Source organism: Scyliorhinus canicula, chromosome 19, assembly GCF_902713615.1.
Source record: "Scyliorhinus canicula chromosome 19, sScyCan1.1, whole genome shotgun sequence".
NCBI classification, from domain to species: Eukaryota; Metazoa; Chordata; class Chondrichthyes; order Carcharhiniformes; family Scyliorhinidae; genus Scyliorhinus; species Scyliorhinus canicula.
This window is the reverse complement of record NC_052164.1, coordinates 93,458,774-93,483,584: the sequence shown is the minus strand read 5'-3', so window position 1 is coordinate 93,483,584 and position 24,811 is coordinate 93,458,774. Positions and strand designations below refer to the sequence as shown.

At 47.3% G+C, this 24,811-nt stretch overlaps 1 protein-coding gene and 1 non-coding gene across 2 annotated transcripts; both read left to right on the top strand.

Moving 5' to 3' along the window:
- Positions 1 to 4,275: 4,275 nt before the first annotated feature.
- trappc4 (trafficking protein particle complex 4) lies at positions 4,276 to 24,500 on the top strand. The gene is made up of 5 exons (XM_038779504.1): positions 4,276 to 4,497; positions 15,264 to 15,438; positions 19,969 to 20,072; positions 21,121 to 21,247; positions 24,224 to 24,500. Exons 1-5 carry the CDS (start codon positions 4,323 to 4,325, stop codon positions 24,300 to 24,302), a joined length of 660 nt encoding a protein of 219 aa, XP_038635432.1. The 5' UTR covers positions 4,276 to 4,322; the 3' UTR covers positions 24,303 to 24,500.
- On the top strand, positions 23,680 to 23,753 carry trnai-aau. Its single transcript has one exon. It is a non-coding gene; the product is annotated as a tRNA-Ile (tRNA).
- Positions 24,501 to 24,811: the final 311 nt, after the last annotated feature.

Here is a 24,811-nt window from a genome sequence, read left to right as displayed (position 1 = left end):
AGTTGGGATGGTGGTTTCTTTGGTTACAGACCTTTTTGAATCTGCATGTCAATGATTGCCTCCGACCCTGTCTCAGAAGTTAATCTATGCTGACGGTATCTGCCTCACAAGTTTGGGCATTTTCTAAACTGTAGGTGAAACTAAACAACGATGTTGCAAAGCTGGCGAACTACTGTAGGATATGGCGCTTTAAGCTTGGCAGCACAAAACATCCTCAAGTATATTCCACCTCCAAAATAGCAGCACCAAGAGGCAATTCAACATCTCCTTGAGTGGCATCAGATTGAATGACAAACAACATCTTGTTTATCTTGGTGTTACCCTTGACTGAGCACTGACATACAAAAAACATCTGAGCAAGACTGCCACAAAGATCAAAACACAAAATAAACCCCAAGCAAATTTACTAATTCTTCATGGGGTGCAGATGCCCAAACCTTCAGGACCTCAGGCCTTACCATCGCGAACTTGGCGACAGTGTACTGTGCACCAATATGGTACAACGCATCCTAAACAGCTTTGTAGATAACCAGCTCAACACAATGCGTATCATCTATGGTGCCCTCCAATCAACTCAAGTCCTGAGCAACATCCCGGCCCCTTGCATAAGGGGCAGCACGGTAGCATTGTGGTTAGCACAATTGCTTCACAGCTCCAGGGTCCCAGGTTCGATTCTGGCTTGGGGCACTGTCTGTGTGGAGTCTGCACATCCTCCCCGTGTGTGCGTGGGTTTCCTCCGGGTGCTCCGGTTTCCTCCCACAGTCCAAAGATGTGCGGGTTAGGTGGATTGGCCATGATAAATTGCCCTTAGTGTCCAAAATTGCCCTTAGTGTTGGGTGGGGTTACTGGGTTATGGGGTTAGGGTGGAGGTGTGGACCTTGGATAGGGTGCTCTTTCCAAGAGCCGGTGCAGACTCGATGGGCCGAATGGCCTCCTTCTGCACTGTAAATTCTATGATAATCTATGATAAGGAGGGGGATTGCAACAACAAAACTCCTGGAGATTTACATCAATACCAGTATGCCAATGCACAAGGACCTTACCAATCCATCTTCTTGCTGCTTGCCTCCCTTCATGCCAGCCTGTGTGGCTACGATCAGTGTGCTAAGGAAGAAGAGATCCTATGGCAGCAACAATGGAGCCAACACGCCACATTACAAAACACTTCCTCATCACAGATCCCACAGCCTGCCCACCTGGTTTCAACCTGCATACCAATATTGGGCACTCAATTATTTCTGCACAGGCCAAGACCTTTGTGCAGCAAATTGACACAAGTGGGGAACCCGGCTGTCCCCTGACAAAATTCAGGAGAGGGTTCCATTTAGCCACTGCGGAAGTTATTGCCTAGCTTAGTGATTACTGCACAAGATAATAATATGTTGCTCGTTATGCTCTCTCCTTAATTTGCTCTGTTTTAATTATGCTAGCTCAAGAGTCACCAGGTATCCTTTCGATACCGCCACAAGGTTCAAAACCGAATACTGATCAAAGACTCAATACACCAGTTAGTAAGTTTGAAATCAATGCACATTTATTTACACACACAGTCAATTATACTCATGCACAAACTCTACTCACTAAACTATCACTACTACTAAAAGCCGATACTTAGCTTCGGGTGCCCACTCAGTCAGAGGAACAATGGCCATTGTCCGGTTCTGAGGCTGCTGGCATCGAACCTGTATAGAATAGTAGCTAGGAGCGCCTATCTCGAATCGTGCGTTGACTTTGGACTTACTTGTCTGGTGCTTGGCGGGTTTCTCGTCGCTGAGAGTCTAGGCCAAGATGAAGAAGAAGAAGAGACCGATCTGTCTTGGGGGCTCCTCTTTACACCCCAAAGGGGCTTCGCGCTCTTTTGGGCGGGCCTTGAACTTGGCCCCAATTAATTGGACCATATCCTAATCATCTGTATTGCTTTTCTCCGATAAAGGGGTGGCTGCCTGATCGCTGGGCGGGCCCTAGGTGACCATTGGCCTGCCTTTGTTTTAGTCTCCACTGGCGCCGGGGAGTCTGCTCTGGTATCGTTTGCTTAAATGTTTCTCTTTTGTCCCTGGAGATAGCTCATTAGTATGCTAATGGCTGGTAGTATCGGTCGTGTCTGGGAGCTGCAAACCCCAATCCACAGACAAATCTTGCACCTGCTTGCTTTCTTAGCATTGTCCAATTTTTCCTCTTCATTCTCTGCAAGTGTCCATTTTGAAATCGGGACATGGCCAACCCAGGTGGCTACAAATAATAGCACAGATAGAGGCCATTCGGCCCAATGTTCTACGCAAGAGCTCCTCAGTTAGTTACAACCTCCTGCCTTCTCACTGCCTCTCCCGAACCCTGAAAATATATTCTTGAATCTGCAGACACTACATTCACACACTCCAAGACACTTAATGCCTTTCATTAATTTGCAAAAACCCATCACTGGTGCCGAGGTGGAGATGGCCGACAGCTTCAAATTCCTAGGTGTGCACATCACCAACAATCTGTCCAGAACAACCCACGTCAAAGCTACGACCAAGAAAGCACAACAGCGCCTATATTTCCCCAGCAAATTAAGGAAATTCGGAATATCCTCATTGACCTTACCAATTTTTACAGATGAAAGCATCCTATCTGGCTGCATCACAGCATGGTAACTGCTATGGTAACTGGTATGGTAACTGCTCAGCCCAAGACTGTAAGAAACCACAGAGAATTGTGAACACAGCCCAATGCAAAACCATGCATTGACTCTGTCTACACTTCCCGCTGCCTTGGGAAAATGGGCAGCATAATCATAGGCATAACCTCGTACCCGGATTATTCTGTCCTCCAATCTCTTCCATCGGGCAGGAAATACAAAAGTCCGAGAGCAAGCACTCACAGGTTCAAAAACAGCTCCTTCTCCGCTGTTACCAGACTACTGAATGATCCTTTTACAGACTTAACTGATCTCTTCACACATCGTCTCCACTGAGTAGTATTACACTCCGTATGCTTCACCCTATGTCTGTGTCTATGTATTTACATTGTGTATTTATCGGATGTCCTCTGCAGATTCTCCGTCGGCAGGGTCCTCTGCTTTGCCGGCAGCGCCCGCGGGTTTACTGATGATGTGGGGGTGGCCACAATGGGAAACCCCTTGTGGTAAACCACTGTTACACCAGTATTAGGTGATGTGAGGTAGAACCTGTACCACAGGTTCGCCGGTAGCTCCTGCCTGCTGGCTCCACCCAGTGGGAGGAACGTGTCCTCTATTCAGCAGCCATTACGCCAGCTGCTGTGGGAGGCCACACATCTTACTGCAATAAAGCCACAGTTGTATCCAACCTTAGTCTTTGTACAATTGATCGTGTGTCACCCCTTGTGCCAGCTGCTGGAACAGAGAATCCTGCTGCCAGCGGGGCGCGCCGTACCTGAAATGGGGCTGGCGGGACGGAGAATCCTACCCTCTAAGTTTTTTCATAGATGGAACAATCTGGCTGAACTGTACACAGGCCAAAACCTTTCACTGTACCTCGGTACACATGACAATAAACCTAAATCCAATCCAAATCCAAATTAAAGAAGAGTACAGTATCCTGGCAATACGTTTTCCCACAACCAACATACCAAAAACTTGTACATTTCTTGTAATTATCACGTTGCTATTTGTGGAGGTTTGTTTTGTTTAATCGAACTGCAAAATTTTCCTACATTACAACAGTGACTATATTTCAATAGTACTTAATTATCTGCCTGCAAAAGGCCAGTGGGACTTAGACATAGACATAGACATAGAACAGCACAGAACAGGCCCTTCGGCCCTCGATGTTGTGCCGAGCAATGATCACCCTACTTAAACCCACGTAACCCGTATACCCGTAACCCAACAATCCCCCCATTAACCTTACACTATGGGCAATTTAGCATGGCCAATCCACCTAAGCCACTTCCACTGGCTTTGGAAGGTGCTATATAAATGCAAGACTTTCATTCCCAATTGAGGTGGCAGAGATACGCTGTGTACCCTGGGGGATGTAGGCTGTCTATGGCATAGCTGCGAGGAGATCACTACATTTCCCAGCAACTCATCTGCCCCGTCAGCGCGGTGCCAGCTGGGAGTCACAGGCTCTTCCCTGCGTCGCCATTGGGGTCGACATTTCCCAGCGTCCCTGCGCGCCACGCCCCCCCAGGGGGGCGGGGGGGTCGGCGCTTCACTGCGCAGCCGCAGGGGAGAGAAAATGGACTACATTTCCCAGCGTCCCTGCGCGCCGTGCTCCGGGGGAGGGTAGGCTCTTCACTGCGCAGCCGCGGGGAGGAGGAAATGGACTACATTTCCCGGCGTCCCCCCGGGCGGTGCAGCAATGGTGGTGTACAGTGTTTATGTGGTGAATAAAGCCGGCGGCCTGGTTTACCAGTATGACAACTATTTACCGCGTACAGACGTGGAGAAGACCTTCAGCTACCCGCTCGACCTGGTGCTGAAGGTGTATGACGAGCGGGTGGTGGTGTCTTTCGGTCAGAGGGACGGCATCAAAGGTGAGGGGAGTGTGGGGGGGATGGGGCGTGGCTGGGGGCTCCTGCTCTTACCAAATGTCCCTGAAAACCTGGGCCTGGTGTATAGAGTGCTTTAAACAACGCCCTGACATTAAAGCGAATAGTTAGTCTGACATCTTAACAAATGATCCATTGGTTATCATTTGCTATCCTTTATCACAGATCATACAGTGCAGAAGGAGGCCATTCGGCCCATCGAGTCTGTACCGACCCACTTAAGCCCTCACTGCCACCCTATCCCCGTAACCCAATAACCCCTCCTAACCTTTTTGGACACTAAAGGCAATTTAGTATGACCAATCCACCTAACCCGCATGCCTTTGGACTGTGGGAGGAAACTGGAGCACCCGGAGGAAACCCACGCAGACACTGGGAGAACGTGCGGACTCCACACAGACTCCAGTGGGGAATTGAACCTGGAACCCTGGCGCTGTGAAGCCACAGTGTTATCCACTTGTGCTACTGTGCTGCCCATTATCCATGACCAAATTTCAATAGATTCTAAGATTTTACTTCAAAATCATTCACATGACAGACTGTAAAATAGGGGGTACAATTCTTATAAGGTGCAGGAGCAGAGGGTGTATATGGGCAAAGATCATTGAAGGTAGTAGGACAGGTGGAGCGAACAGTTAATAAAGAATTTGGTAACCAGTCTCATCTGCCCCTCCAAGCAGCCTGTGGTCATCTGGGACTCTACTGTACCTTGGTTGTGTCAGCGGTCTTGCTCAGACCTTGAAAACAAATGAACGAGAATAATTATGTGATTGCACCCCTGCAGCAGAAGTGTGTCTTATTTTAAAGAATAACTTGTCTTTTGTGAGTATGAAGAGAGGTTAACGTCTCAATTTGTTGAGATAACCAATCATAAAAGAGTATAGGCAAAATTTGCAACTGGCCAGATGGGCAACAATGTAGCACATTGGTTAGCACTGTTGCTTCACAGCTCCAGGGTCCCAGGTTCAATTCTGGCTTGGGTCACTGTCTGTGTGGAGGCTGCACATTCTCCCTGTGTCTGTGTGGGTTTCCTCTGGTTTCCTCCCACAGTCCAAAGATATTTGGTGGATTGGCCATGCTAAATTGCCCTTAAGTGTCCAAAAAGGTTAGGTGGGGTTGCTTTGTTAAGGGGATGGGTTGGAGATGTATGCTTAGGTAGGGTGCTCTTTCCAAGTGTCGGCGCAGACTCAATAGGCTGAATGGCCTCCTTCTGCACTGTGATTTCTATGATATGATTCTATTCTGGGTTTATTAATAGGGGCCTCGAGTACAAGGGCAAGGAGGTTTTGTTGAACTTATACAAGACACTAGTTAGACTTCAGCTGGAATATTGTGCACAGTTCTGGGATAAGAAGGATGTGATTGCATTGGAGAGAGTGCAGATCAGGTTTCCAAGAATGGTTCCAGGGATGAGACGCTTCAGTTATGAGGATGGATGAGAGAGGTTGGGACAGTTCACCTTGGAGAGAAGAGGGGAGATTTGATGGAGGTTTTCAAAGTCATGAGAGGGCTGGACAGAGTAGATGGGGAGAAACTGTTCCTGCTCAAAAGGGTCAAGAGCGAGAGGGCACAGATTTAAACTGATTTGCAAAAGAAGCAAAACATGTGAGGAAAAACTTTTTCGTAGCAGTTGGTTTGGGTCTGGAATTGTGGTGGAGGCAGGTTCAATTGAGACAGTCCCAAAGAGCATTGGATGTCTGTTTCTATTCAAGTGATATGCAAGGGTACAGGGAAAAGGCAGGGGAATGGTGCTATGTCGTGAGGATCATTTCGAGAGCTGGTGCAGACATGATGGGCTGAATGGCCTACTTCTGCACTGTATAGGTATCACTAGCACAGTGGTTAGCACTGTTGCTTCACAGTGCCAGGGTTCTAGGTTCGATTCCTGCTTGGGTCACTGTCTGTGCGGAGTCTGCACGTTCTCCCCGTGTTGGCGTGGGTTCCCTCCTGGTGCTCCGGTTTCCTCCCACAAATCTCAAAAGATGTGCTTACCCGAACAGGCACAGGAGTGTGGCGACTAGGGGATTTTCTCAGTGACTTCTTTGCAGTATTATAGGAAGCCTACTTGTGGCAATAATAAAAAGATTATTAATTCTGTGACTGTATCACCAGCTAGAAGGAGATGTACCAGTAAAAGTAAATCATCGCCCACTGGTGAAGCCAGTGTATCTGTTACAGTGGGTTTGGGTTAGTTTGGAAATGGGTGTTTGGAATTGTTTAATATGTAATATTGTTAACAGATCTTTACCTGGATTTCAATATGCGTAGATACCATAGTTAATTATGGGAAGCAGCTCTGTTAAATACCTGCAATATATTTAATGGAATGTTACCTCCTGCCCTGAAGGTGCTGATTTGTCAGTTTTCTCCATGGGCAGAAGCTGCTTTCTACTTCCCCATTAAGGTTGCCACTGCTTATAAGTGAACCTCCGCCTCTCTGTCAGTGTGGCATCGTGACCATCATGGGATCCTTCCCTTGCCCACATTCACCTGCAAATATATCCAACAGAAGAACTGGATAATGATCAGCCACATTAGTTTATACTCCTTCAGGCAGCAGAGTGCTATTGAGGTCCGTTGCAGCTATTGTCGCTCCACTGAGCTCTGCAAACTGGCTAGTAAAACAAATTTATCTACCGTTTTATATTAACTTTAGTTTGCCTTTTTTCACTCTTGCAACAACAACCGGTGTGTATCAGGAGGGATATAAATGGGAAATGGGCTGTAGGAATAAATGGTATATTGTATGAAGATATGCAAGATTTGTCTGTCATCTGTGGAGCGAGAAATGGCATTAAGGTTTCCTATTCAATATTACTGTTCTTCAGAACAGAAGAGTTATATGGGACACACAAAGTTTACTTTGTTTGTCCCTCCACTGGTGCTATCAGACCTGCTGAGATTTTCCAACACGTTCTGTTTTTATTTCAGATCTGTAGTATTTTGGGGTGACACGGTGGTTAGTAGTGCTGCCTCACGGCGCTGAGGACCAGCGTTTGACCCCAGCCCCGGGTCACTGCATGGTGGAGTTTGCACATTGCCCCCGTGTCTGCGTGAATCTCACACCCACAACCCAAAGATGTGCAGGTTAGGTGGACTGGCCACGCTAAATTGCCCCTTCATTTAAAAAAAAGGAATTGGGTACTTTTTTAAAAAATATATTTTTATTCCTCCTTTTTCACTATTTTTCTCCCGAATTTACACCCAACAACAATCAATAACCAACAACGAATATCTCAAACCCCATAACACTAACAACGATCCCATCCTCCCACCATGCCCAGACATCCGCCCGCATGTTAACATAAACAAATGACAACGGAAAAAAAGGAATCGGGGATTACCCATAGCCATCTTCAACATACACAGCCCCCCTCCCCCGGCACCCCCCCCAAACTAATGTTCAATGTTATCCCGTTCTTGAAAGTGCATAATAAATAGTGCCCATGACTTGTAGAACCCCCCCGAGCTTCCCCTGAGTTCAAACTTAACCATCTCAAGGGTCAAGTATTCCAACAGGTCCCCTCGCCACGCCAGGGCACAGGGTGGAGAGGCTGCTCTCCATCCCAGCAGGATCCGCCTTCGGGCGATCAACGAGGCGAAGGCCATGATATTTGCCTCCGCACCCGTTTCCAACCCTGGCTGATCCGACACCCCGGATATGGCCTCCCGAGGACGCGCGTCCAGCTTCACATGCACCACCTTGGAAATTACCCTAAACACCTCCTTCCAGTAATCCTCTAGCTTTGGACAGGACCAAAACATATGAACGTGATTACCCCCCCACACGAGGTGGAGGCATTCACTCTCCGGAGCACCTCACACCAGACCCCCTCCTCTATAACCTCCCAATTCTTCCTCCCACTTCACTTTGATCCCCTCCAGTGGTGCCTTATCCTTTTCCAACATAGCTCCGTATACCGCTGACACTGTCCCCTTCTCCAGTCCACTTGCCGCCAGCACCTCCTCCAACAACGTGGATACCGGTTCCTCCAGGAAACTCTGTAACTCCTTCCTGGCAAAGTCCCGAACCTGCATATAGAACATAGAACAGTACAGCACAGAACAGGCCCTTCGGCCCTCAATGTTGTGCCGAGCCACATGTACTCAAACCCACATATCCACCCTATACCCATAACCCAACAACCCCCCCCCCCCCCCCCCCCCCCCCCCCCTTAACCTTACATTTATTAGGACACTACGGGCAATTTAGCATGGCCAATCCACCTAAACACTTCTCCCTGCTCCAGCCCATACTTCGCTTCCAGCTCCCTCAATCCTGCAAATCGACCCCGAGGAAACAAATCTTTTAGAGTCTTAATCCCCTTCTCTTCCCATTTCCGAAAGCTTCCATCTCACCTCCCTGGCTCAAATCTGTGGTTCTCCCGGATCGGCATTTCCCTCGACCCTGCCCCCAACCTGACGTGTTGGCGAAACTGCCTCCAGATTTTCAATGAGGCTATTACTACCGGACTCCCTGAGTATTTCCCTGGAGCTATCGGGAGCGGGTACGTTGCTAGTGCCTTCAGCCCCGACCCCCTGCACAAACTCTCCTCCATTCTGACCCACTGGGAATCAACCCCCCCGACCCAGCTCCGCACCTTCTCCACATTCGCCGCCCAGTAGTAGTACATCAGGTTCGGGAGACCCAAACCCCCTGCCTGCCTTCCCCTCTGTAGCAGCACCTTCCTCACTCTGGCCACCTTCCCTCCCCATATAAACGAGGTAATCCTCCTCTCAATCTCCCTGAAAAAGGACTTTGGCAGGAAAATCGGTAGGCATTGAAAAATAAACAGAAATCGCGGCAACACATTCATTTTAACCGCCTGCACCCGACCCGCCAGTGACAGAGGGAGACCATCCCACCTCGCCAGGTCAGCTTTCACTCTCCCCACCAAATTAGTGATGTTGTATCTGCGAAGCCTTCCCCACTCCCGGGCAACCTGCACCCCCAAATACTTAAAGTGGGTCCCTGCCCTACGGAATGGCAGCCCCACCACCCCTGCCCCCACCCCCAGTTGAGACACCACGAAATGCTCACTCTTATCCAAGTTCAGCTTGTACCCAGAGAAAGAACAAAATACCTGCAGCAACTCCAATATTCCTCCTACCGACGCACTCGGCTCCGACACATACAGCAGCAAGTTGTCGGCATACAAGGACACCTATGCTCTATCCTCCCCCCGCACTATTCCTTTCCATGCTCCCGAACTTCTTAATGCGATGGCCAACGGCTCAATCGCAAGCGCAAACAGCGGGGGGGGGGGGGGGACATAATGCCTCGTCCCACGGTGGAGAGAGAAGTATCTCAAACTGATATTGTTTGTGTGGACACTCGCCTTTGGCTCCTTATATTATAGCTTTACCCAGTTCACAAATCTTGGTCCAATCCCAAACCGTTCCAGCACTGCCATTAGGTACCCCCATTCCACCCGATCAAACGCCTTCTCGGCATCCAATGCCACAACCACCTGTTTCCTTCCCTTCCGCTGGTACCATAACGACGTTCAAGACCCTCCTAATATTCGAAAACAGCTGCCTCCCTTTCACAAACTCTCTCTGATCTTCACCTATCATCTTTGGGAGGCACCCCTCCAGCCCACCTGCCAGTACCTTTGCGTCTACATTAAGAAGTGAAATTGGCCTATACGACCCACACTCCGTCGGATCCTTATCCTTTTTAAGCAACAGTGAAATCGATGCCTGCCCCAAGGTTTGCGGCAGCACTCCCTTCCCTATCGCCTCTTCAAACATCCCTACCATCAGGGGTGCCAACTTATCCTTATATATTTTATAATATTCCACCAGAAACCCATCCGGCCCTGCCACCTTCCCTGACTACATCCTCCCAATCGCGTCTTTTATCTCCTGCTCAAATATTGCTCCTTCTAATGTAGCCTTGTCTCCCTCCCCTAGCCTTGGGTACTCCAACCCATCCAGAAATTCCAGCATCTCACGGTCTCCCCCGGGTGGCTCTAACCTGTACAACCTCTCGTAGAATTCCTCAAAAACCTTATTAATCAGCTCCGGAGCCACCACCAACTTCGCGGCCCTATCCCTTACCTGAAGAATTTTCCTTGCTGCTGCCTCCCTCCGGAGCTGACCTGCTAACATACATGCCTTGACTACATGCTCATAAACTGCACCCCTCACTCGCCTCAGTTGGCGCACCGCCTTCCTGGTGGATAGTCGGTCGAAGCTCGCCTGTAGTTCCTTCCTCTTTCCCAGCATCGCTGGGTCCCCATCCTCCACATAACTCCTATCTGCCTCCAACATCTCATCTATTAGCCTCTGCCGCTCCAACCTCTCCTCTTTGTCCACCCTGGCCTTAAACAAAATTACCTCACCCCTCACTACCGCCTTTAGAGCCTCCCAGACGACTGCCATTGACACCTCACCCGTACAGTTGAATCTTACATATTCCTTAATTACCTTTTCAATTTTTTCACAGAATACTTGGTTCCCCAAAAGCCCCACATCCAGTTTCCACCCGGCCTCTGCACTACGCCCTTCTCCAGCACCATATCCACCCAATGTGGCGAGTGATCTGACACAGCAATTGCAGAGTATTTCTACCCCTTGACTCCAGCCAGCAAAGCCTTTCCCACCACAAAAAAGTCAATCCGCGAGTATACCCTATAGACTGCTGAGAAAAACGAGTACTCCCGTTCCCCTGGGTGCAGGAACCTCCAAGGGTCCACCCGTCCCATTTCCACCATTAACCCAGCTAGCGCTTTGCCCCCCCCCTGATGGGACCAGCGAGCGCGGCCGTGATCTGTCCAACCTTAGATCCTGCACCAGGTTCCAGCCCCCCTCCACAATCAGCTTGTGTGTGTCCAAGTCAGGAATGGCTCCAAACACCTTCCTCGCAAATCCCGCATCGTCCCAGTTGGGACCGTATACACTTACCAGCGCCACTAATCTCCCGTCCAGCGCCCCGGCCATAATCACATATCTACCCCCCTGATCTGCCGCTACCTTCTCCATCTGGAAGCGTACCCTTTTGCTGACCAACACTGCTACCCCTCGAGCTATTCCATCAAATCCAGAGTGAAACACTTGGCTAATCCAACCCTTTTTAAGTCTCAAGTCTCACCTGGTCCTTCACCCTCAAGTGAGTCTCCTGCAGCATTGCCACATCGGTTTTCAAACTTTAAAGATGCACAAGCACCCTTGACCTCTTGACCGGACCTCCTAGCCCTCGCGTTCCACGTAACTATCCTTACTGGGGGGGGTCTCACACACACACACACCCCTCCCCCCCAAAACTTTTCTTATCCACCATCAACACACCGCCGGGCCCTGCCCCATAAGCCTGACCCGCCCCTGTCCATTGTTAACATCGAACCCCCCCCCCCACCTCCCGAAAAACCCCCCTACCTTTCCCCTAGAAACAACAACCCCAGCATCCAACCCTTCCTCCTCCCCCCTCCTCTTCCTCTCGCTCGCCTCGTAGGTTCGTTGACGTCTGCTATCCAGGCTCCAATGTCCGCAGCCCTCTTCTCCTCTCACCTCCGTTCACTAGCTGACTGACTTTAGTTAGCTAGTGCGGGTGGCTTCCCCCCCCCTGCCAAGACATATCATCGCCTTCCACCCGGTCCCAGAGAAACAAAACCCCAACCCAACAATCCAACCCATACAATTCACTAACATAACATGTAACCGTCGCAATACAGAACGCCCATCAACCCACCATTAACTTAAACTCAATAACAATACAAAGAGAAGTAGATTACAACACAAATCTGTAAAAAGAAAGTTATAACATTTATACATTTTCCGGCTGTTCAAACACAGTCCACAGTCTCTCTTCCAGCTCCACTCTTCATGTCTGTCCCAAGTCTTCTGCCTTCACAAAAGCCTCAGTCGCATCCGCTGTCTCAAAATAAAAGTCTTTGCCATTGTACGTTACCCTCAACCTCGCTGGGTATACCATACCAAACCGTACCCCCTTCTTATACAACGTCGCCTTCACTCGCCCAAACGCCGCTCGTCTTTTTGCCAACTCCACCGTCAAGTCCTGGTAGGTCCGGACCGTAGTACCATCCCATAGTATCTCCTGCTTCGGTTTCGCCCAGTTTAACACCTTCTCCTTCACTCAAAACTTATGAAGCAGATAATTAGTGCCCTTGGCGGCTTGTTCACTTTGGGCTTTGGCCTTAATGACCGATGGGCTCGTACTGGGAGGGGCTCTCACCCTCCCCCATCAGCTCCGCCAACTTCTTAACAAAGTATTGTGTTGGCCTTGGGCCCTCTGTCCCTTCGGGCAAGCCCACAATTCTCAAATTATGCCGCCTTGAGCGGTTTTCCAAGTCTTCCAGCTTTGCTCGGAAACCTCTATTAATCTCCACAGCCCTCCGCAACTCATCTCCCATCAAGGTGACCTAGTCACTGTGCCATGACATGGCTTCCTCCACTTCTTTCATCTTCTCGCCCTGCTCTCTCACCTCGGCCAATGCCTTTGCCACCGCCACCTTCAACGGGGCAATTATCGGGGCGATTGCCTCCTCCACCAGTAACTTCAGTGCGGCCGCTGTCTCCTTTTTCCAGGCCTCCATGTGCCTCGCAAACTGTTTTTCTAGCTCCCCGCCATCACCTCGGTCATCTTCTCCACCGTAAATAGTGCGGCCCCGCTTTGCAGTTCAGGTTCTGCCATCCTATCACCACTTTTATTCGTCTTCTCCTTCAGCGGCGACCCCGCGTTTCCTCCTTTCTTCGACGCTGCTTTTCACATCCTTTAGCAGCTTATTGTTTTTCACTTTCTTTCTCTTCTCCTCTCGCTCCCTCCACCCTTCTGTCCTTCATCAATCTGAATAATTCTTTTTTTTTAAAGACAATGGGGAAGGGAAAAAAAACTTCACCAAACTTCTTTTAAATTTCTTTAAATCTTCCAGCTCTCTTCCTTTCCCCTCTGTACTCATCCAGAACTCCCTGGGACCAAGTTCCAGCCTTCTTCCTTCCTCCTAGGTGGGAGCCAGCCGTCGTGGACACCGCCCTTACATGGTGTCCTGGACTCGGGCCTGCCTCCTCGGCCTCCTTGTAGCTCCGCCCCCGCTGCTCTGGCCCCGACGCCGCGCTGGGCCCAGGACCTCAGCCCCCACCGCCCCAACACCCGCGCGGGGTTCTTCACCGGTTATTAAACCAGCCCCGCTGGCTGCTCGCGACGGCCCCAAAGGCCGGCGGTAGTCGGGGGGTGCGTCAAAACTCGGGGATTTCCCCGAAATCGCCGCAACTCGCGGCCACCGGCGGGAGCTCTTCGCGCTGCAGCCGCCCTGCGCCTGAATTGGGTACTTTAAAAAAATCTGTAGTATTTTGTTTTTATTATAGAACCATGGAAAAATGTCAGCACAGAAAGAGGCCATTTGTTCCATTCTGTCTGTGCTGGCTGAAAAATAAATAAAACGAGCTGCCCGTTCTGCTCCCACCTTCCAGCACCTGGCCTTGCAGGTTACAGCACTTTAGGTGCAAACCCAGGTATGTTTTAAATGAGTTGCGTTTTCCTGCCTCCACCACTGAACCAGGCAACCAATTCCAAAAACACACCACCCTCCGAGTGAAGAAGATTTTCCTCATGTCCCTTCTCATCCTTCTACCAATCATCTTAAATCTGTGCCCCCTGGTAATTGACCTCTCCACTAGGGGAAACAGGGCATCTCTTTTTACCCTATCGAAGGTTCCTCATCATCTCTTGGTCCATATTTATGCCAAATATTATGTACGATTTGTCTGGCATGGGGCGTAGTGGTTAGCACTGCTGCCTCATGGCACCGAGGACCCGGGTTCGATCCCAGTCCCGGGTCACAGTCCATGTAGAGTTTGCACATTCTCCCTATGTTTGCGTGGGTCTCACCCCCACAACCCAAAAAGATGTGCGGGGTAGGTGAATTGGCCATGCTAATTTTCCCCTTAATTGGAAAAAAGAATTGGGTGCTCTGAATTTATTTAAAAGAAGATTTGTCTGGCTGGCTCAGTAATTAGCGGACTTGCCTTTGAATCTGAAGGTTTGTAGATTCAGGCTGACTGGAGCACATAATCTAGGCTGACATCTCGGTGTTGCATCGAGGGACTGATGGCTTTTCAGAGTGACTAGTGACTGTCTTTCTGTTGAGCTGTTAATCTGGACTCGGTCTGCCTGCTCAGGTGAGCCTGTAAAATATTTTGTTTCGCTAGGAGTTTGCTCAGCGCCCTCATCAATGTTGAAGCCTCAACGAGAATCATGTTCAAATTTTAAAGCGGCTCTTTATTTCATTGTTGTTTACGGGGCTTTGTGCTGGGTACTAATTGTTACAAACTCACCTGTATTTACATAGCACATTAATGTAATAAAACGTCTCCAGCCTGTGTAACAATAGTGAGTATACTTCAGAAGTACTTTTTTTTAGCTATGAAACACTTTGAGACATTGAGAATATAAAGGGCTATGTAGATCATGTTTGTTTCCTTCCACCTTGTCACAGATGCAAGACCGAGCACTCCATTTCTCTTCAGTTTCTCCATGTATGAAACACTTTTCATTGCCAAGAGGACTCCGGAAACTAAACATAATCCAAATTTTGCAGTTTCTGAAGTGTAGATTTTGTCTGTGTTCATGCTAGAAAGTTGTGCATAATCATTCTTAAGTGTTTTTGTCTGTCAAATTTTAAACTTTTTACTGATGGTGGTAGTTCTAACTATGACGTGTGTGTTTTTGCAAGCTTTGAATACAGTTACTCTGGTGTTTGAATTTTATATTACTACTTCTTTCCCCCTAGTTGGATATGCGGTGCTTTCAATCAATGGAATTGATGTGAATGGAAAGTACATGTCTGATAACAGGGATGTGCTGGAGTACCTGAATACCTCTTTCAATTACCCTTTGGCAATTCGCTTTGGGCGTCCACGTCTGACATCGAACGAGAAATTAATGTTGGCCTCCATGTTTCATTCGTAAGTTTTGAAATGGAGAAAAATAATTAAGTTCAGAAGTGTGGCATGTTTCACAAAGTGCAATGAACCTTGGGGATGGAGGCCAGTTAGCTCACCTAGCTAGGTGGCTGGCAGGTGGATCCGAATGATGCTAAAAGCGCGGGTTTGGTTCCCGTTCCAGCGGGTGTAGACTTGGGACCTACCTCCTCGCTCTGCCCCTGAGAGTGGAATGCAATGGCAAGCCACCAGTGACAAAAACTGCCAAGGAAATGGTTCAGGGCGCAGCATCAGAAACGAATAAGCCAAGGATCTACCTTTAAGCAGAGTGCAGCTGAATAAATGAGCCTTGGGGTGCAGCTTCTTGTTACTTTGCTGGTTGATCTAATACTATTTTGCTGATTTTTTTTTTTTGTCCCTAAAATGAGTTTCTTGGTTCAAATAATTAAAAGATTTTCCAAGTTCCTGGAATGCTGAAAATGGGATTGTTTTGGTTCATAAGTTTGAATGGAGAAGGCTATCCTGTCCTTTTGATATTATCCTTCTAGAATACAAAACCTACATCCCAGTTTTCCTATTAAAGCCTTTATCAAGATATAAGACCTCAGTTAAGGGTCTTGCCTGCAGCCCAATGCCTCCAAAAGTGTAATGCATTCTCAGATCTGCACTGGAATACAAGCCTTGACTATACACCTAGGACTTGATCCTGCTGTGGGGTCTCAAACTTTCAACCATCTGACTAGAAGTGAGTGTTGTGCTGCCCTGTGAATGAGGATTTACAGTTTACCACTGGGTCCAATATCACTCAAGTGTGACATGTACTTTCTAATTAATTTACTGTGACTGCCCAGTGGTAGTATTGCAGGTTTGGAAGGTCCAGACCGCCCATGTTTCTTTTCCTCTGCAGTGTAGTTTTGGGGATTCTAGGATTCTTTCCCCCCCACACACAAACGCCATAATCATTTTGTCTGGATCCGTGTCCAGTCGTGGGCTATCTGAGTCCCCAGGTGCGGAATTTGTTTTGGGCTAGTTGGAGTGGTCGACCCTCCAGCTCCATCCCTCCCCCGTTTGGGTTCACCGGGAATGCCTCGCTCTTGCCCAGGTTGGGTTTGTAGCCTGAGAAGGCCCAGACTCTTCCAGAAGCTTCATGATTACTTTCAGGCTGTTCTGTGGGTAGAGATGTAGAGGAGCAGGTCACCTGCAAAGAGTGAGACTCTGCCTCCTTTTCGGATACCCTTCCAGCCTTTTGCGTCCCACAGAGCGACCGCCAGGGGTTCAATTGTCAGAGCGAACAAGAGCAGGGCAGCGGGCTTTACAACAATCTGAGGTCCCGATCTGCTTCAAGAAGACGACCATCATCCCTGTACCAAAAAACAGTCAAACAGCGTGCCTTAATGACTGTCGTCCAGTGGCTCTGACATCCATCATCATGAAGTGCTTCGAAAGGTTAGTCATGGCACGAATCAACTCCAGCCTCCCAGATTGACTTGATCCATTACAGTTTGCCTACCGCTGCAACAGGTCCACAGCAGACGCCATCTCCATGGCCCTGCACTCTACCCTGGAACACCTAGATAACAAAGACACGTATGTCAAACTCCTATTTATCGACTACAGCTCAGCCTTCAACACCATCATTTCTACGAAACTCATCTCCAAACTTCGTGGCCTTGGCCTCAGCTCCTCCCTCTGCGACTGGATCCTGAACTTTCTAACCCACAGACCACAATCAGTAAAGATAGGCAACAACACCTCCTCCACGATCATCCTCAGCACCGGTGCCCCACAAGGCTGTGTCCTCAGCCCCCTACTATACTCCTTATACACCTATGTGTGGCCAAATTCCCCTCCAACTCGATTTTCAAATTTGCTGATGACACCACCGTAGTGGGTCGGTTTTCAAACAATGACGGGACAGAGTATAGGAATGAGATGGAGAATCTGGTGAACTAGTGCGATGACAATAATCTCTCCCTCAATATCAACAAAACGAAGGAGATTATCATCGACTTTAGGCAGCGTAGTGGAGAACATGCCCCTGTCTACATCAATGGGATCGAAGTAGAAAGGGTCGAGAGCTTCAAGTTTTTAGGTGTACAGATCACCAACAGCCTGTCCTGGTTTCCCCCATGCTGACACTATAGTTAAAAAAACGCCCATCAACGACTCTACTTTCTCAGAAGACTGAGGAAATTTGGTATGTCAGCTACGACCCTCACCAACTTCTACAGATGCACCATAGAAAGCATTCTTTCTGGTTGTATCACAGCTTGGTATGGAGCCTGCTCTGCCCAAGACCGCAGGAGACTACAAAAGGTCGTGAATGTAGCCCAGCCCATCACGCAAACCAGCCTCCCATCCATTGGCTCTATCTATAATTCCCGCTGCCTCAGAAAGGCAGCCAGCATAATTAAGGACCCCGCACACCCCGGACATACTCTCTCCCACCTTATTCCGTCAGGAAAAAGATACCAAAGTTTGAGGTCACGTACCAACCGACTCAAGAACAGCTTCTTCCCTGCTGTCATCAGACTTTTGAATGAACCTACCTCATATTAAGTTGACCTTTTCTCTACACCTTGCTATAACTGTAACATTATATTCTGCAGTCTCGCCTTCCTTCCCTATGTACGGTATGCATTGTTTGTACAGCATGCAAGAAACAATACTTTTCACTGTATACTAATACATGTGACAATAATAAATCAAATCAAAAATCCCTGCCTGATGCCTCTGTGCAACTGGAAGTATTCAGATCTGGTGGTGTTGATCCGAACGCTCACCTTGGAGGCGTTGTATAGGAATTTCACCCATGAGGTGAACTCCGTCCCTAGCCCAAATCTCTCCAGTACCTCTGAGAGGTACTCCCATTCGACTCTGTGGGAGGCCTTTTCTGCGTCCAAGGAGATGATCACCTCCCCGAATGGGGTTAGTATCACATTCAACAGCAGTCTGATGTTCAACGTTAGCTGTCTACCGTTGACTAAGCCCAGCTGGTCCTGTGCGACCACTTCTGGTACACAGCCTTCCAGTCTCTTGGCAAGGACTTTAGTGAGCATTTTCACATCTACTTTAAGCTGTAAAATTGGTCTATATGATCCGCATTCCATCAGGTCTTTGTCTTTCTTGGATACCAGCGATATGGTGACCTGTGTTAGCAGAGGAGGCAGGGAGCCCCTTGCTAGCGAGTCTGCGAACATCTCCCGTGGGTGCAGGGTCAGAGCTGGTGTGAATTTTGTACAGAGATCTGCCGGGAACCCATCAGGTTCTGGCACCCCTGCATGGAGTTGATGCTCTCCATGACCTCTCCCAGTCCCATTGGTGCTTCCAGCGCCCTCCGCCTATCGTTCCCCACAGCTGGCATGTCCAATCCATTCAGGAACTGTTTCATTCCCGAGTAGGAAAATCATTTAATCTAGCCTTTCTATTGATCTCCATAAAGCCTTTAGAGATAATACACCTATGACTGACATGCTGCATGTCACTGTATTATTCCTCAGTATTAAGTGCACATTGCGCTGGAAATTAATGCACTCTGGCTCCATGCTCAGAATAAGAAACAGTGTGAATTTTTAAATCCGGTCTGCTCAATTTTTGACCTAAACCGCTTAGAGAATGGAGGCCAAGTACAGAGACTGCACTGTCCCCCAGGCAAAAGGAATGGAAACCAAAAGTAGCCCTTCATCCTCCCTGGCATATCCTGGTGACTGGCTACAGAAAGCGATCATGCTGCCTACTTTCCCCCACTCTCTCAGCTGCACAGATATCAGGCTTGGCAGGGTTCTGGTGGGAAAACATGCAACTGTCAGGATTCGAGTTGAAATGGAAAACCTCCACAAGTTGAATTAAATAAAGATGAAAAATAACAGAAATGCACAGCACTCGTATCAGCATCGGAAAATAATTGGTTAATGTTTCAGATAGAGACGTTTTACTGGAGCCAAGAACATAGAACATTACAGCGCAGTACAGGCCCTTCGGCCCTCGATGTTGCGCGTCCTGTGAAACCCTTCTAAAGTCCCTCTACACTATTCCCTTATCGTCCATATGCCTATCCAATGACCATTTGAATGTGTTTAGTGTTGGCGAGTCCACTACTGTTGCAGGCAGGGCATTCCACGCCCTTACTACTCTCTGAGTAAAGAACCTACCTCTGACATCTGTCCTATATCTATCTCTCCTCAGAGGAAAAAGGCTCTCGATATCCACCCTATCTAATGCGGGATCTCCGCTTGAAATAGTGACCTGTCTTTTCAGAAGCTGACTGCCGAGTTTCCAGCATTTTATCTGAAATTTAAGTTAGCAATACTTAACTCCAGAAATTTCTGACCACATTAATACTGCTAGTGGGGTCAGTTAGATGCACTGAGTGAGGAAACTACATGACGCAATCCATTCATGCATAACCACATTCTTTACAGATATATTTGGGTTGAGATCCCAAAGTGATTGTACTCGGATATGTAATTAATGGCTCGGTCTTTACTTCTTGGTGATTCTTGAAAGATGTTGTGTCTATGTCAGACCCTAAAAAGGTTTTGTTTGTATTCTCAGGCTTTTTGCAATTGGATCCCAGTTATCACCAGAGCCTGGAAGTTCTGGCATTGAAATGCTAGAAACGGACGCCTTCAAATTGCATTGTTTTCAAACACTAACAGGTGAATCATTGCCTGTTATTTCCTATTTCTGGAGTTTCAGACTATTTCATCTATGCGCCCTTTCTCCATAGTAAAGATGATGCGGTTATGTTGATAAGAAAGAGTTTTGTTCTCCCTACTCTATGAAATAGAGGTGTTAAAAATCAGAAATCATTCTGGTTAGGGTTGATAAGGCGCAACTGTTTCTGCTGACGAGGTGATTGACTAGTGACTGATCAAAGGTGATTGACGAGTGACTGATCAAAGGTGATTGATAAAGAGACCAAATGAGGAAATGTATAAGACATGTGAACAGGAGGTGGTCATTTAGCCTGAAGCCTGTTCACCACTCAGTGACACCATGGCTGATCCATAACCTACTTTCATATGCTATCTTTGCCCCTTAATACAAAAGCTTTATCAATCTCAAGTAATAATTGCTGTCTGTGGATGAGTTCCAAATTTCTACCACTGTGTTTGAAAGTGTTTCCTAACATCTCTCCTGAAAGGTCTGGCTCTAATTTTTGGACTGTCCCCAGTCCTAGACTTCCCTGCCATGTCTCTTATCACCCCCACAGCGTCGTTCTTTCCCCCTATCTGTTCCTGATTAATATCTTAAACTTAAAATCAAACCGCTCCTTGCACTTTGAAATTCTGCTTTATTTAGTGAATTGTTGGAACGCACAGTTTGAAATGGTAGCAGCATCAGGTTCACTAATGACTTTCAGAAGAAAATTGGTTAAATACTTGAACGAGGAAAAAAAAATGGTAGGATATGGGGAAAGGGCAGATGAGTGGGATGAATAGATATCTCTACTGAAGAGCCAAATGCCCTCCTGTGCTGTACGTTTCTATGACTGCAGTGGAAAGTGAGGGAAGTATAATGTGGTTGAAAATCAATACCAGTCATGTTCCTGATTTCCATTTCTACTGGATTCTCAATAGAGTACCACATTGTTCTTGTAATTTGTAGCTTATTTATTGCTTGTGGGCCGAGATTGCTCTTCAAAGTGAGTTATTCTGATTGCTTGTTCTGTGTTTAATTTTGTTTTGTCCTTCACTGTTTAAGGGATTAAGTTCATTGTGTTGGCAGACCCTCGACAAGCTGGAATTGATTCTCTCCTACGGAAGATTTATGAAATTTATTCAGACTTTGCTCTTAAAAATCCATTCTACTCTCTCGAGATGCCGATCAGGTAGGGCTGCAACATGGTGTGAATAAGGAATTGTAGTATCCGTATTTTGGCCAGAATTCTCCGGCCATTCACTGGCGGTGGGATTCTCTGGTCCCACCGGAAGCGTACCTCCTCCCCCACAGGTTTCCTGGAAGTGTGGAGTGGTTTCAATGGGATTCCCATTGACAACGGTGGGAAGAGAGAATTCTGCCACCAGCGAATGATGTGCTGCCTCCTATTGCGAGGCCGAAGAGACCAGCCCTTTATAAATTTTGCTAACTTGCCTTTTTGATTATAAACTCGGCATTAGCTTCAGGTAAAGCCGCCTCTGGGATAGATTTTACACTGGAGCCAAGGCAGACGTAGCACAGTGCGAACAATAGTTGGATTCACTGCCGTTGCCTGCTGTATTGCTCCTTTAACATGCCATCTGTTCTCTCTTTCCTAATGACAGTGGGAGTTATTTTCTGCCTTTTAGCTTTGCCCACTGTTAACATGTCTCTTTGAGAAAATAAAACCTGCTGCTTTGGAGCAAGTGCCAATAGATGCTGGGTGCTATCACACGGAAGGGAGGTTTGAGGAACAGTCGGTTGTTATACATGGGCTTGCTGTGGCTCACTCTTGAGTGAAATTAGCAGAGATCTGGGGCGGGTCTGGCTCTGCTGTAAACTGGTGGGTTGTCCAGGATGGCCAATAGATAGAGAAGGCTTGCTCCTGAATTTAAAAGGTTAACATTTTGTTCACTTGACATTTACAAGACTTTGTTGTCGTCGTGGTTTTTGGGGCACTGTGCTTTTTAGGATGGCAGTGCAAAATGTTGTCTTGACAGCCTAAGTAGCCGCTTGCTGTTCCCTTGGGTGCAGGGGTACGTCGTCTGGTTCGACCTGAATAAGGATAAAGGGACACATTCTTTGAAGAAGTAACAGGTGCTGTGAATACAGGGGAACCGGTGGATGTACTGTACTTAAACATTCAGAAGGCATTTGATGAGGTGCTTCATCAAATGTTATTGTAGGAAATAAAAGCCCATGGTGTAGGGGTTATATTGGTCTGGGTAGAAAAATGACTAACCTGAACAGCGAGTAGACATAAATGGCTCCTTTTCTGATTGGTAGGATATGATGAGAAGTGTTCCACAAGATCAGTACTGGGGCCTCAACTCTTTACAATTTATATCAATGACTTGGTTGAGGCGACCAATGGTATGGTTGCTAAATTTGCTGATGAAACAAAGATAGATGGGAAAGTAACTTGTGAAGAGGACATAAGGAGGCTACTAAAGAATCTAGATTAGTTAGGTGAGTGTGCAAATATTTGGAAAATGGAATATAATGTGAGGTTCATTTTGGCAGGACAAACAAAAAAGTGTATTATCTAAATGAGGAGGTTGCGGAGGGATCTGGGCGTCCCAGTGCATAAATTGCAAAAGGTTGGTGTGCAGGTGCAGCAAGTAATTAGCAAAGTTAATAGAATGTTATTGCTTATTGTGAGGGGAATTGATGACCAAAGTAGGGAGGTTATGCTTTAGTCATACAGGGCTTTGGTGAGACCACACCTGGAGTATTGTGGACAGTATTGATCACCTTATTTCAAGAAAGCTGTAAATATATTGGAAGCGGTTCAGAGAAGGTTTACTAGACTAACACCTGGAATGGGTGGGTTGTCTTGTGAGGAAAGACGGGACAGGTTAGGCTTGCGTCTACTGAAGAGTAAGAGGTGACTTGATTAAAAGATAAAATCCTGAGGGAACTTGAAAGGTTGGATGTGGAGAGGATGTTTCTCCTCGTGGGAGAATCTAGAATTCAGGCCCATTGTGGGGTCGCTCATTTAAGACAGATGAAGATTTCTTTTCCGCTGAGTGCTATGAGTTTTTGGAATTCTCTTCCTCAAAGTGGTTGAGGCATAGCCTTTGAATATCTTTAAGGCAGAAGTCGATAGATTCTTAAACAAGGGGCGAAAAGTTGTTGGGGTAGGTGGGCACGTGATGCTAAAGTTAATGGTGGAGCAAGCTGAATGGCATAGTCTTCCTAATTTGTATGTTTGTACAGCAATTAGAAGAATTTCATAAACCTCAATTTAAAAAGAAACTGTAGGTGAGATTGCAATGGTGCTTCGGTGCATTAGAACCTGTCAAAACAACATTTGGGCCCACATTTCACTTCTGGAATGATACTGGAGTTCAGCATCTGCTTCATACGATATAGCAAATATCAGTTCAGAACCAAGGTTAAAGTAATGATGTTTAAAGTGGATTTTTAATTTCTATTGATATTGTTTCACTTCCACGCACCTAGTGGTGCATAAGGCAGACTTTCATCTGTTCTCATGGCGAGTTTGTTCCTGAAATGGATCGCTAGCCTGTTGCCAGGGGCTTATAGCCTGATGGGCGCCATTCCACAACAAGCGTGGCTGACCTGGGGTGTCTCGCACTCTTCACTGCCTGCCATTGACGTGGCCGGCTAGCTCAGATGGTTAGAGCATGGTGCTAATAGCGCCAAGGTCACAGGTTCAATCCCTGTACTGGCAAACCTATAATGAAACCACCTCCATGTGCCGCCCGGTAGTGCAGTGGTTAGCACTGCTGCCTCACAGCACTGAGGACCCGGGTTTGATCCTGGCCCCGGGTCACTGTCCGCCTGGAGTTTGCACATTCTCCCTGTGTCTCTGGGGGTCTCGCCCCCACAGCCCAAAGATGTGCAGGATAGGTGAATTGGCCACTCTAAATTGTCCCTTAATTGGAAAAAAGAAAGAATTGGGTACTCTAAATTTATAAAAAAAATAAGACCTTGCCAAAATAAGAAGCGGAATTAGGCAGTCTCTCCTTTTGTTATCCTCCTTATGAGACACCGGCATGTCAGAAATATCTGTGGATCAGTTGTGGTGTTCATATCACAAAATTTGTATTTATTCGGTTGTAACTTATTGATTGAAGCGGTGTGGTCGGATTCGAAGTAATTCCCTTGAACTATTTTGTATTTTAAAAACTCTCATCTGCAGGTGTGACCTCTTTGAACAGAATTTGAAAGTGGCTTTGGAGATCGCAGAAAAGGCTGGAACTTTTGGAGCAGGATCTTGAGCCCACCTGGGAGGCTGTCTCACCTTCAGAGTCTTTGGCGTATCTGGTTGTTATGTATATATTTTGTGAATACTCCAAATGTTTTTGAAAATGTAAACTCATATGGACCAGAACCCTGAATCCAAGGGAAGTGTAACGCAGACAAGGAATTGCAATCTGTATATATGGGAAATAAACAAACTTTACCATGAAGCCTAATTTGGTCTCCGTATCTCCTGTTTCCTTTGTGGTTTAGTATTCTATGGGCACTATGTCCCCTTCCCTAAAGGGCCATCATTTGTGACAATTGATGGGTGATTGTCAGTAAGCTGGTCGACCATGGTCCGAGGGGAATCACAGCCTAGCCATGCATGTTTTGTGATACATCCACATTTCAAATGTCTTGTGTAACTTTCTGCTGCTGCTTCTAAAGAGCTAGCTGTTTCCAGTCAACCTGTAAGTATTATGGATCCAGACCAGAACCCCAATCTTTTGTTAAGATCCCCGACTAAGAACTCCATTGTTATGGG

What these genes read in the sequence shown, in the direction of transcription:
- trappc4 (XM_038779504.1), top strand. Translation starts at nt 4,323, where the DNA reads ATGGTGGTGTACAGTGTTTATGTGGTGAATAAAGCCGGCGGCCTGGTT. An exon ending in TTGGCCTCCATGTTTCATTC is followed by an intron (nt 15,439 to 19,968) that starts GTAAGTTTTGAA and finishes TTGTATTCTCAG; the next exon opens with GCTTTTTGCAATTGGATCCC. An exon ending in TCTCTCGAGATGCCGATCAG is followed by an intron (nt 21,248 to 24,223) that starts GTAGGGCTGCAA and finishes TCTCATCTGCAG; the next exon opens with GTGTGACCTCTTTGAACAGA.